General features: G+C 33.5%; 2 protein-coding genes and 1 non-coding gene across 5 annotated transcripts; 1 reads left to right on the forward strand and 2 right to left on the reverse strand.

Annotated features, from left to right (window-relative positions):
- Nucleotides 1-880: 880 nt before the first annotated feature.
- LOC147943705 (small nucleolar RNA R71) lies at nucleotides 881-987 on the forward strand. The gene has a single exon (XR_015558730.1). It is a non-coding gene; the product is annotated as a small nucleolar RNA R71 (small nucleolar RNA).
- Nucleotides 988-5,636: 4,649 nt separating this feature from the next.
- On the reverse strand, nucleotides 5,637-7,122 carry LOC104789221 (tropinone reductase homolog At2g29340-like). 2 transcript variants are annotated; one of them, XM_019245894.2, is made up of 5 exons: nucleotides 6,840-7,122; nucleotides 6,520-6,727; nucleotides 6,221-6,437; nucleotides 6,027-6,133; nucleotides 5,637-5,942 (listed from the first exon to the last, which is right to left on the reverse strand). In XM_019245894.2, the coding sequence occupies exons 1-5, from the start codon at nucleotides 6,905-6,907 to the stop codon at nucleotides 5,751-5,753; spliced, it is 792 nt and encodes a 263-aa protein (XP_019101439.2). In that variant the 5' UTR covers nucleotides 6,908-7,122; the 3' UTR covers nucleotides 5,637-5,750. The 2 variants fall into 2 exon arrangements, with proteins under 2 accessions (XP_019101439.2, XP_019101440.2); XM_019245895.2 differs by having other exon boundaries at nucleotides 6,520-6,753; nucleotides 6,840-7,018.
- Nucleotides 7,123-8,167: 1,045 nt separating this feature from the next.
- On the reverse strand, nucleotides 8,168-9,783 carry LOC109133092 (tropinone reductase homolog At2g29340-like). Of its 2 annotated transcripts, none has more exons than XM_019245899.2 (5): nucleotides 9,503-9,783; nucleotides 9,185-9,392; nucleotides 8,882-9,098; nucleotides 8,654-8,760; nucleotides 8,168-8,566 (listed from the first exon to the last, which is right to left on the reverse strand). In XM_019245899.2, exons 1-5 carry the CDS (start codon nucleotides 9,538-9,540, stop codon nucleotides 8,375-8,377), a joined length of 762 nt encoding a protein of 253 aa, XP_019101444.1. In that variant the 5' UTR covers nucleotides 9,541-9,783; the 3' UTR covers nucleotides 8,168-8,374. The 2 variants fall into 2 exon arrangements, with proteins under 2 accessions (XP_019101444.1, XP_019101445.1); XM_019245900.2 differs by having other exon boundaries at nucleotides 9,185-9,408; nucleotides 9,499-9,571.
- Nucleotides 9,784-11,868: the final 2,085 nt, after the last annotated feature.

Consider the following 11,868-nt stretch of genomic DNA (forward strand, 5'->3'; position numbering starts at 1 on the left):
TTCAATAATTGACCAATCCTCCCCATCTTGAACATCACTGTCCTCAGTGACTTCCTCATCAGAGATATGGATGGCTTTTGCAGTGAACTCCCTTGGATTTTGAACAGCTTTTCTAGGGAGTTGGTTGGGTTTAGGAGCAGAAGTAGAGGCAATGTTGCTCTCCATATACTTCACTATAGAGTTGAGACCTTCAAACTTCATATTCAGGTCATTATACTGGGATGTGAGCCTTTGATTTAACTCAGCAAACTGTTTGGCTTCCTCAATCTTTCCTTGTGTTTGCCCAATCAACAACTGTGGCATCATAGCTCTTAAGTCTTGTTCTTGGCCTTGGTTAGTCTGAAACCCTGGTGGGGGACACAACTGAGGCTGGAACACTTGATGTTGTTGTTTGGGGACATAGTTTTGTTGATGTTGAGGCTGTTGAGGTGGATACACTTGGTCTTGTGGATTAGCTACATTGGTGCTCCTATAGGACAGGTTGTTGTTCTTGAACCCTCCTTGGTTGTAGCCTTTGAATCCACCCTGGTTTTGCATATAACAGAACTCAGCAAATTCAGTCTCCCCCTCTTGAACTGGAACCTCTTCTTCACCAATGAAGTGAATTGACTTTTGTTGGCTAAGAAGGATCTTGTCAAGCTTCTCATTGACCATCTTTAAGTCTTTCTTGTACTTGTCCTCTTGATCAGTTGAGGATGACCTTATGGTTCTGTCATAGTCCTCATTATAGTTGTCATCTGACTGAGCAAGATTCTCAACTAGTTCCCAGCCTTCTTCCACATTCTTGTTAAGGAAGTTGCCATTAGAGGCTGTGTCAAGAAGCATCCTGATCTTGGGAAGCACTCCTCTATACAATGTGCTAAGTAGGGACTCATTGCTGAAGCCATGGTGAGGACACTGAGTCTGAAATCCTTTGAACCTCTCCCAAGCTTCACAAAAGCTCTCATTGTTCCTTTGAGCAAACCCAGAAATTTCATTCTTCAATCTAGCAGTCCTTGCATTTGAGAAGAATTTTGCCAAGAAAGCCTTCTTGCAAGCATCCCATGTGGTTATTGCTCCAGTAGGAAGAGTCTTCTCCCAAAGGTGAGCCTTGTCTCCAAGTGAGAATGGGAAGAGCTTCAACTTGAATCCATCTTCACTCACTCCATTAATCTTGGTAAGACCACAGATTCTGTCAAACTCATCAAGGTGATCTAGTGGATCCTCCATTGGCAACCCATGGAACTTGTTGGCTTGAATCATGGAGATCAATCCACTCTTGATCTCAAAATTATTATTAGGAACTGTAGGAGGCACAATACCAGCTCATTGGTTGTGTGTGTTGGGTGCATCTCCAGCACCAGTGTGCCTAGGTCTCTGCTCATGGTTAGCTTGTTGCTCCATGATGACTTGATCCTCTTGCTGAACTTGAACTACTCTTCTTCTCTGATTTCCCAAACCCTTTTGCAGCCTATGGATGTTGTCAAGAGGCTTTTGAAGATTGTCTTTCCCCTTAGACCTTGTGTGCATCAACAGACACGAGTACAGACTCGAACAGGTACACAGTTGAGCTCAGGCTCGTGTAGGCGGTTAAGGTGACTGGGAAGTGGTGTCCAAATAGAGACGGCTTCTGACTCGATCAGCTGCTCGATCACTGCTCGGTCGAGTGGTGGTCGAGTGGTTGGTCGAGTGGGTACCTGAAACTCAAGACAACCCAGCAACAAAAGATTCGAATCCAGCAACTTCACAAGTGTATAAACAAACTTAATCTTAGACTAATATGGATCCTAAATGTCACAAAAACACACTCAAATGGGCAACGGCGCCAAATTGAAACAAGGTTTTTCTTATGGTGGTGAATGATGATGAATGTATGCAATGGTGAGATATGAATGAATGGATGGTAAGGTGTTTCAATTCCCCTTATGCAGTTGCAGTATAAGAGGTGTCAATCCTATCTGAGTGTTTGTGAACAATTAAGACATGCATATGAGACTAAGTCAAGCCAAATTGTAAAGGATGTTTGTCACTAACAATCCTATGATGGAAATGCAAAGTGTAGAAAGTAAAACTACAAGAACTAGATGCTAAATGTAAATGGAACAGAATGATTATGACTAATATGAAGCTAGAACAGAAATAGAAACTACAATAATGAACTAATGCAAGACAATAATGAACAGGACAATAAGAAAATGCAACAGAAATGCAAATAGAATGAGACTGGAGATAAGACAGGACAACTACAAATCATAAACCAAAGTTCTGGGGAAGAACTCGAGCTAGCACTCGATCGAGTGTAGATCGAGTGCAGGGTCGAGCTGGACTAAACGCAAAAACAGAGCAACACAATAAAAATAGAGCAATGCAAAAACGAATCAAACAACAAGCAAGCAACATGATTAAGACTTAAAAATCAATAAACAAAGAAGGTCCTGAGGAGTGATTCATGGGCTGAACTAATCATTGTGGTTATCTAACTTGGTCAACAAATCTCAAGCAAACTTTGAGCTAATCTCTAGACATATAAATCTAAGACAAGTTTCATCCACTCTCATGGCAAGAAACAATCAAACCTATGCATCTCTAGACTTGTTCTCACATAGTAAAGAGTCTACACAAGCAGACATTAAGCAATACATCTCAAACCAAACAAGACCTCTAATCTCTTAGTAAGCCTAATGGTAAGCTCTAGATCTGGCCTTATCTATGCTTCTTAAACATTGGTGTGATGATAAGATGCTTGAAATCAAACCCTACCTTCTCAGATATAGGATCAGCATTAAGAACATCTAGCCTACAAGAGATCTACAACTATCAAGCTTGACCAAATCAAACAAACCACAAGATCAATCCAGCCTAACCCATCCTCAAGATCCTAGAAAACTACTCACAAGAACACATCATGAACAAAGTCAAAAATCCAGAAAAATACGAAACTTGCATCATTAGAAAGATGAAACAAAGATCTACAATATTGGAGAAAGAATCAAACTCGAATTCTCAATATTAAGAAAGTTATGGAACCAACAATATTGAAGAATTTAGTCTTTTCTCCTTAAAAACAAGTACAAGATCTAAGAAAAATAAAAGTGCAAAAGGAATAATTCCCAAAAGGGTAAAAACTAGGTTTACGGAATATCTAAAAAGCTGGACTATTTTGGTGGCTGCAGGTACAAGGCTTTATATAGGAGAGGGAGTGGAAGCCCTGAAAATACTAAAAGACAAAATAGTCAACGGCTCGGTCAACTCGACATGTGCTCGGTCGAGTGGCAGGTCGAGCTGGCTTCTCTCGTGCATCCTCCACTCGGTCGAGTCCTCCTCAGCACACGGTCGAGTGTCTGGTCGAGTGTGCGGTCGAGTTGGACTCTGGACCTTGGTTCTTCAGCCTTAACTCTCTTGCTTTCCCTTCATGATTGCTTCACTTCTCTTCAGCATTGCTTCCATGCTCCTTAAGCTCCAAAATCACCTGATTATGCATGAAAAGATGCAAATGCAATGCAACTAAACTCTAATGCATGATTAGTCCTAAAGCTATGCAATAATGGTGAACATGGCTAGCAAAAGATGCAAAAGATGTGAATATACTAAGGGAAAACATGGTAAAATATATGAACATCACTACCACTTATGTTTTCGTGTTTTTTATTCAATGTTTTCTTATTCTTTATATTATTTCTTGTTATTTTCATTGTCAAATTTTGTGGTAATTGTCATCGTTACTTTTACCGTTTGGTTCTTCGTTATACTCTTTTTTCTTCTCCTTCCTCGTCAACTTCTTCACATTCTTCCACTGAAAAACCTTTTTTTAAGACTACCACACAACTTGTTAACCCATCAAACTCCAAGAACAAAATCATTTAATTTCTCATATAATTTGTGAAATTCATGAAAACCAGCATAGTCAACACATGCACCCAATTATTGATAATTTAATCCATATACTTATTTGGTTTTAGATCAACGCGTTTAGAAACTTCTCAAACCAAAATCCTTACTTTGGTTTATAATATTTTAAAAACATAATAAAACATACTAATAATTATTTATTTAATATGAATCATATGATATATAGAAATATGAGTACACTATAAGAACATATTAATTATAAATAAATAATATCAATTATATTATATCATCAAATAATATCAACCGTATCATATTATCAGATAATTGTAACCTTATATAACAGTAACCGCTTGAACCGTAACCGTATTTAAACGTAACTGTTTAACCGTTTATTAAATAGTTCTGGTTAAGGTTTAAAAATTTCTAACCATAACCGATGGTTAATAAACCGTAACCGTGACAACCGTAACCCTGGTCATGCCTATGTATAGCTAATAAAACATGTGTGTTTGTCATTCATCTTTCTTCTTTAAACCTCAAAATTTGACTCAAACATCAAATTAAGGTCTTGCGATGTCAATACTTCTTCCTTAGACCCAAAAATTAAAAAAATTAATGAAAGAATATCAACTCATCTATAAAATCATACACAAAAATATATTTTACAGCTCATAAGAAATAAAAAGCACAAAAATGTAGATAAATAAGATAATTTATGTTTTACATCAATATTTTAAATATTTTAAATTTTTAAAAGGTTTCAAAATATAAAATTTGAACCTTTTAAAAAGTTTCAATATTTAAAATATTTTAAACCTTTAAAATTTGAAACTTATAATATTTAAAAACTTTTTAAAAGCTAAGAACTTTTAAAAGTTTCAATATTTATAATATTTAATATTTTAAATTTTTTAAATATTATAATATTTTTTTGAAACTTTTTAAAGTTTTAATTTGATCAAATAAAAAACCAGATCAAACCAAATAAAACTTTTAAACTTGGAAGCCTGATAAATCAAGCTTTCCAGCTTATTCGTTGTTGGAAGCATATTGATTTTATTTATAGCGGATCTGGGATATTAATCAAGCTTTCCAGCTTATTCGTTCTGAACCATTGTCTAAAAAATTTCTAGCCGATGTGGGATATTGTGCATAGTTCTTTGATTTCCATAAATTTAAAATTTTCCTTTTTCTAAAAAATTCTAGAAATTTTAAAAATGTTAATGAATAACATGTCAAATCATGATAGGTTGTTTAAAATAATTCTTAATATATAAAATTCTGGAGATTTTAGAAAATGTTAATTAGTGACATGTCTTATCACTATTGGTTGTTTTAAATCCTAGGTGGACAGCCTTAGGAGTTTATAGCTCATACTTTTTATTAGTATAGATTAAAATTTTCCCCCAAAATATATGACAATATTAGTAACCTTTTGAAAATTTGAAGTGCTAGAATTTCTGTAATAATTAATAAACTGACTAAATTTTTAACATAAATAATAAGATGTACAAAAAATATTCTCACAGAACAATAATTTATATTCTAACACCTAATATATCATTCAAAGAAGGAGAAAATATACCTAAATTATATCATACACAAAAGAACAAAAATGAAAAACAAAATTGCATCAGAATTGCTTGATTTTCTAGTTTTAAACGTATGTTTGTTCTCGTGAGATGCTCAATCAAGATTCTATTTTAAGTATCAAAGAGACAATATTGCCCAAATTGTTGGCGTTAAAGGTGTCAAGAGTTTCCCATGTAATCAAATATTCTATCCAAGCTAGATTAACATCTTAGAAATGTGAACTCGTTTATGTTTTCATGTATAAACTAATCTCACAGCGTGAGGATTTTTATTAGAGAGAGAACATTGAGGGTTTAGGAAAAAGAAAACAGAACGCAACAAAGAGATTATCAAGCATGTGGCTGATAGGAGAATCCATTAACAGTGAGACCACCATCAATACAAATAGTTTGACCTGTGATATATGAAGCTGCAGGTAGACACAAGAAGACCACTAGTGATGCAACTTCACTCGGCTCTCCAACACGGCCAAGTGGAGTTCTACTCAACAATGCCTCCTTGAAACTGATGTCGTCAAGAAACTTTAAGAAACACAATTAAGAAATTATTAGAAGGACTGACGTTGATACAATATTCAGACAAGAAACAATGTTATAGTTGTATACATGTTGAGACAGGGGAGTCGTGATAGCATTTGGCGCAACAACATTGGTTCTTATGCCGTCTTTTGCCCATTCACATGCCAAATTTTTAGCTAGCTGATGCAGAGCTCCTGTAAAAGATATATAAAACAAAGATTTAAGACCCTCGTTTTTGGGACTTGGTCTTGCCTCTAGTAGCAACACCAACACGTAGTTACCTTTGGCTAGAGAAAAAATGGATCCGCAAGCCATTGATACAACACCTCCGATAGAGGAAATGAAGATGATACTTCCAAATCCTGAAGCCTTTATCAAAGGATGAGAAAGCTGGCTAAGATGGTAAGCAGATTCCAAGTTTGTTGAGATATGGAATGAGAAGTCTTCTGCCACATTCTCAATCGTTGGCTTGTTGCGAATTCCACCTACATTGTTTACCTATGTTTCACAAATGAGTCTTCAAAAGTTCCCTCACGAAAATGCTAAACTCGATCAGTTTCTTTAAGATCAAGTTACTTACTAAGATGTTAAGTTTGCCACCGAACAGCGAGGATACAGTTTGCATTAGTTTTTCTCTCTCGGGACGAGATGTCACATCACAGACTGAGCCACTCACTTGAAACCTTTTCTTTTCCCATTCGCTTAAACTTTGATTAAGCTTAACTTCAGATATATCACATACATGGACTCTAGCTCCAAAACCAGCCAACTCCTCTACTATTGCATACCTAAACAGATCCATAAACATAGTTTTCTTGAAATCTTGATCTTTTATGATATTATATAAGGAAACAGAGCATTAAATAGGTGATACAGAGAGAGTATAGAAGAGATATAAACCCGATTCCGCTGGCTCCACCGGTCACAAGAGCAGTCATACTTTGAAGACTCCATCTGTTGTTATCCATCTTGACTACCTATGTCTTATCACTAACCAGAGATTCCACTGATTAATTATATATAGTATGAAGATAGATCACTAAACCTTTAAATATGAGGTGCATGGATATATTAATTAAGCATCCATAGGGAACATATATAAAACCTATTAAACATTGGCCAACTTCCATAGTGATATCTGCCAAGTTTAATAGCAATGAACGACAATGCCATAGATGAATATGGATCATATGAGTGCGAATTAATGAGTATGTTTGTATGTGTGATGGAAATGTTTGTACGAAAAAACATGACTAAAATATCTAAATTAGTGGTTCCAAGCAAAAATGACTATTTATAGTCAAAATGTTCGGCCAAACTTAATTACTCATTTGTTGTTTTTATAATAACATCAGTCACAAATAAAAACTGAAACTAGAAGTCATAATTATGGTGAACATAATTCAGTAAAGATTTCACGTGTTTAGATAACAACACACATCAAATAGGCTTCTTTCTTTCTCTCTTTGGTAAAACTTATCTTGCAACTTTTTTCTCAAGCACGTTGAAATAGTCGTTGTTGAATTGATGGTCTGACGGCTGAGGCTGCTGAATAGCCATTTCTACTTAGTAATGTATCCATGAGTTAAGTGGTCCCGCTTAAAAATGACATTCTGTTGTCAAATCATTGGCCACAACTTACTCATATGTCTAATTCAATAACTTCACTCACAAAAGACAACGGAAAGTCGGAAACTAGAAGTAAAAATGGTGAACATTCCGACAAAATTTGTGTTTATATTAACTACTTGACGTGGATAGAGTCCCTCCTATTATTGACGTGACAAAAAAATATTTTTACTTGACGTGGATAGTCTTCTTCCTTTGTTACATAGGTAATGGTTTTACCGCAAACTTCTCTTACAACTTTTACTTACTTTTAATTTCATTAATATTTGTACCATTTTCATGCTTAATGAAATCTTCAAATTTGATATATGAATAAATATGTTTTTTCTCGATTGGAGCAAAATGGAAAATATTTCTTTATACTTTTGGTGCAAGTAATGATGGATCTTTGACATTTTAATGATATATTTTGTAAAACAGAAAGGAAATAACTTTTTAAATTTTCACTCACTTTTGGGTATAGTTTGTGCCATAGAGACGCGCCATGTCTCCATTGAGTCATCATTATACATAGGGATTGTAAAGCATAGTGTGATGCTTCAAGAGTTTGTCTTTGAGAATGAGCTTTGTATATCTAGTTATTTAGGGTCTGAGATGAAGATCGAGTATGAGAGTTATATATTGCTGCAAGTTGTTGGCATTACAACTGTAATCAAAGCTTCTATCCAAGAGAGATTAGCATCTCCACAATGGAATTGTGATATCATTTATTTTTTAATTATTAAGAAACTCATAGTATGTGAGTTTTTATTTGAGAGAAAACATTGAGAATTTAAGACAAACAAACAAACACCACAATGCCATTCTCAAGCCTGTGGTTGATAGGAGAAACCATTAACAGTGAGACCTCCATCAACACAAATGGTCTGGCCTGTGATATAAGAAGCCGCAGGTAGACACAAGAAAGTTACAAGTGATGCGACTTCATTCGGCTCTCCAATACGACCAAGTGGAGTCCTACTCAACAATCCGTTCTTGAAACTGATGTCCTCAAGATACTTGAAGAAAAAATAATTAAGAGATGGTTAGAGGGAACTATGATTAGTTACAGTCACAAGAAAATGTGAAAGAGTCGTTATTATTACAGATTGAGACAGAGGAGTATTGATGACATTTGGTGCAACAGCGTTGGCTCGTACGCCATGTTTTGCCCATTCACATGCCAAATTTTTAGCTAGCTGAATCAAAGCTCCTGTAAACAAATCAACAATACATAGAAAATAAAAAAAAATACAAAACTCGGTGTTAATTAGTAAGCCTTGCAATGAACTTCATCTATGCTTCTAATAGTAACTATATATGTCTCTGGTCACCTTTCGTTAGACCATAAATGGATCCAGCGTCAAAAGATACTATCCCTGCAGCCGAGGAAACAAAGACGATGCTTCCATAGCCTGAAGCCTTTAGGAGTGGATGTGAAAGTTGGCAAAAATGGTAAGCAGCTTCCACGTTTGTTGAGAGATGGAAAGCGAAATCGTCTTCTGTATATTCTGGTGTTGGCTTTGAGCGGATTCCACCTACATTGTTTACCTATGCATGTTGAAAATAAAGAGTCTTTTAAGAGTTTTCTCATGCTTAACTTGATTATTAACTATCTTTAACAATAATTTACTTACAAGAATGTTGAGTTTGCCGTCAAACTGTGCGGAGATGGTTTGCATCAACTTTTCTCTCCCGGGACGAGAGGTCACATCACAGACTGAGCCACTCACTTGAAACCCTTTCTTTTCCCACTCGCTTAAACTTTGATTAAGCTTAGCTTCAGATATGTCACATACATGGACTCTAGCTCCAAAACCAGCTAACTCCTCTACTATGGCATACCTAAACATTACACAAACTTAAAATTCCTTGAAATCTTTGACCATCTAGGATGTTAAAGTAGAAGCATAACAATGGGTAACAGAGAGGATAAAGAGAAAAGAATTACAAACCCGATTCCGCTGGCTCCACCGGTTACAAGAGCAGTCATACCTTGAAGACTCCATCTTTTTATCCATTTTCCTTGTATGTTACATGCAAATGATCAGAGAAGTGATACACATTATTATATAGACAATGAATGAGATAAGTGTCAATTAATGATTTTGTTTGTATTGTATGTGAGGTGGAGACGTTAACCATAATCCATAATAAAGAACATGACAAAAGTATATATATAAGTTAATAATGGTCAAGAGGAAAACTGGACTGTTAATAGTCAAAATCTTGACATAAAAGTCCACTTTGGTAGAATCAGTTGTCCTTTATAGAATCAGTAGATGTAGATTGGTGAACAAAAGTTGGTAAACATTCCACGTGTGTTTAGGTAACCAAAATCAGGTAAACGACTCTTTTATACCTTCTGTCCTTAATTTCTGGTTAGGTTTCATGATCATCCCACTTTACCAAACATTTAAAAGTTTAACCCATTGTATGATAAAAGCACATACCCTTTCTCTCTTCTACTGAATGAGTTTTTGTTGAATATTTGCTACATTTGGGAAGTTGTAATTATGCTCTTTTGATTTGTAGCCATTATAGGGTCTTGAAGTCATTACTTGTTTTTCTCTTCTTTTCGCTTCTGTCGAAGTACTATTATCATTTTTTTTCTAGTGGTGGAGAGAACCTTTAATATTGCTTAAGTACTGTTGGAAATTTGGAATAATTCACGAGACAACATGTCCCTATACTCCACAATAAAATGGTTGATTCCCGAGCTTAAAAAATTGCCATATATTTTAGAGAGAACTCGCTCGTTAATTTAATAATTTTAGCTCATATGTCATCATCCTTATGGGCCAGGGCTGGTGGTCACTACGGCGATCTACATGATAACTCGGTTGCCATACTAGGAAATGTAATCAAAGATTCCCCTCCATTTTTGTCATAACTAATAAAAAAAGACAGATAGTTCATCAGTGAAATTTAAGGATAATAACAGGTTAAGGGTAACTATTTATAGATAAGATGAATAGAAAGAGTAATTTATCTTTCAGTTCATATTTTGTCACTCATGTAATTAATTATCTCTATAGCAAAATACTCTCTTTAAGTGATTTAAGTTTTAATAGGATTTTATGGAAATTCATTGAAATCAAATCTTGAAAATGTTATTATCAGTGGATCTTGAAAAAATTAGAATACATACCTCAAACTTAATAGGAAATTTGAATTTTATACTAAATCTTTTAGGTCTTTGAAATGTATCTTATGGGTTGAACTAAATGACTATTTTATCCTTGGCTACAAATTAAATTAAACTAAATATAATATAATTAAATTAATTTATTTGAAAATTTTATTTTTAATAATAATATGTAAACTAGATATTCGGAATTTTTCTGAATTGTTTTTTAAAAAACTATGAATTAATTTATTATATATAATATTGATCAATAACTAAAAGATTAAATTAAGATAAATAAATAACATATACACTTAATTAATAATTAATTAAACATTAAAGAAATTAACACAAAATAATTAAACTCATCATTGTTAGAAAATTAAATTAATTTAAAAACTAAATCATGATTAAAGATCTGGTATTATTTAGTAATTTTAATTTAAAAATTTATTATATAAAAATTAAAATTAAATTAATTAGAATTTTTCTTTTTTCCATTTATGTTTAGTAAATGTTTTAGATAATATTAGTTTTCATTTAATAAAAAAGTTTTGAAAAATAATTATATATTTTAATTTATTTTGAAAATTGTTAAATTTAATAAAATAATAAAAAAATTGTGAGCTTTTACAAAATAAATCAACAGTTCAAAAAAATCGACTATGTAACAAATCAATTAATAAAAAAATAAATCGACTTTTTAATATAAGTCAACAAAGAAAAAACATAAATCAACAGAAATAAAATATAAGTCGACAGTTAAAAAAGTCAATCATATTAATAAGTCAACTTAAAATCAAATAAGTCTACAAAGACCAAACAAATCAACGGGAAAAAATATAAATCAACAAACAAAATAAATAAGTCAACATCATCAAAAGTCGACTTTGTAAAAAAATAATCAAAAAAAAAGTCAACAATTTTATAATAAATCGATGGAAAAATAAATAAGTCGACAAAAATTAAACCTTAATCAACCTTTCAAAATATTGCCCTTATTAATAAATCAATGTAGAATATAATAAGTCAACAATAAATGAACAAATTAACAGAAAACAAATATAAATCGTTGAACAAAAAATATAAGTCAACAGTTAAAAAAATCGACTATGTTATAAATCCACTAGCCATAACATAAGTCAACTGTTCTAATATTAGTCGATGACAAAGATAATTAAGTCAACAGAAGTA

The sequence above is a fragment of the Camelina sativa genome, chromosome 5 (assembly GCF_030686135.1).
Source record: "Camelina sativa cultivar CO46 ecotype springtype chromosome 5, ASM3068613v1".
In the NCBI taxonomy this organism is placed as follows: domain Eukaryota; kingdom Viridiplantae; phylum Streptophyta; class Magnoliopsida; order Brassicales; family Brassicaceae; genus Camelina; species Camelina sativa.

What these genes read in the sequence shown, in the direction of transcription:
- LOC104789221 (XM_019245895.2), bottom strand. Translation starts at nt 6,893, where the DNA reads ATGGAGTCTTCAAAGTATGACTGCTCTTGTGACCGGTGGAGCCAGCGG. An exon ending in GTGGCAAACTTAACATCTTA is followed by an intron (nt 6,438 to 6,519) that starts GTAAGTAACTTG and finishes TGTGAAACATAG; the next exon opens with GTAAACAATGTAGGTGGAAT. An exon ending in CGACTCCCCTGTCTCAACAT is followed by an intron (nt 5,943 to 6,026) that starts GTATACAACTAT and finishes TGTTTCTTAAAG; the next exon opens with TTTCTTGACGACATCAGTTT.
- LOC109133092 (XM_019245900.2), bottom strand. Translation starts at nt 9,568, where the DNA reads ATGGATAAAAAGATGGAGTCTTCAAGGTATGACTGCTCTTGTAACCGG. An exon ending in ACGGCAAACTCAACATTCTT is followed by an intron (nt 9,099 to 9,184) that starts GTAAGTAAATTA and finishes CAACATGCATAG; the next exon opens with GTAAACAATGTAGGTGGAAT. An exon ending in ATACTCCTCTGTCTCAATCT is followed by an intron (nt 8,567 to 8,653) that starts GTAATAATAACG and finishes TTTTTCTTCAAG; the next exon opens with TATCTTGAGGACATCAGTTT.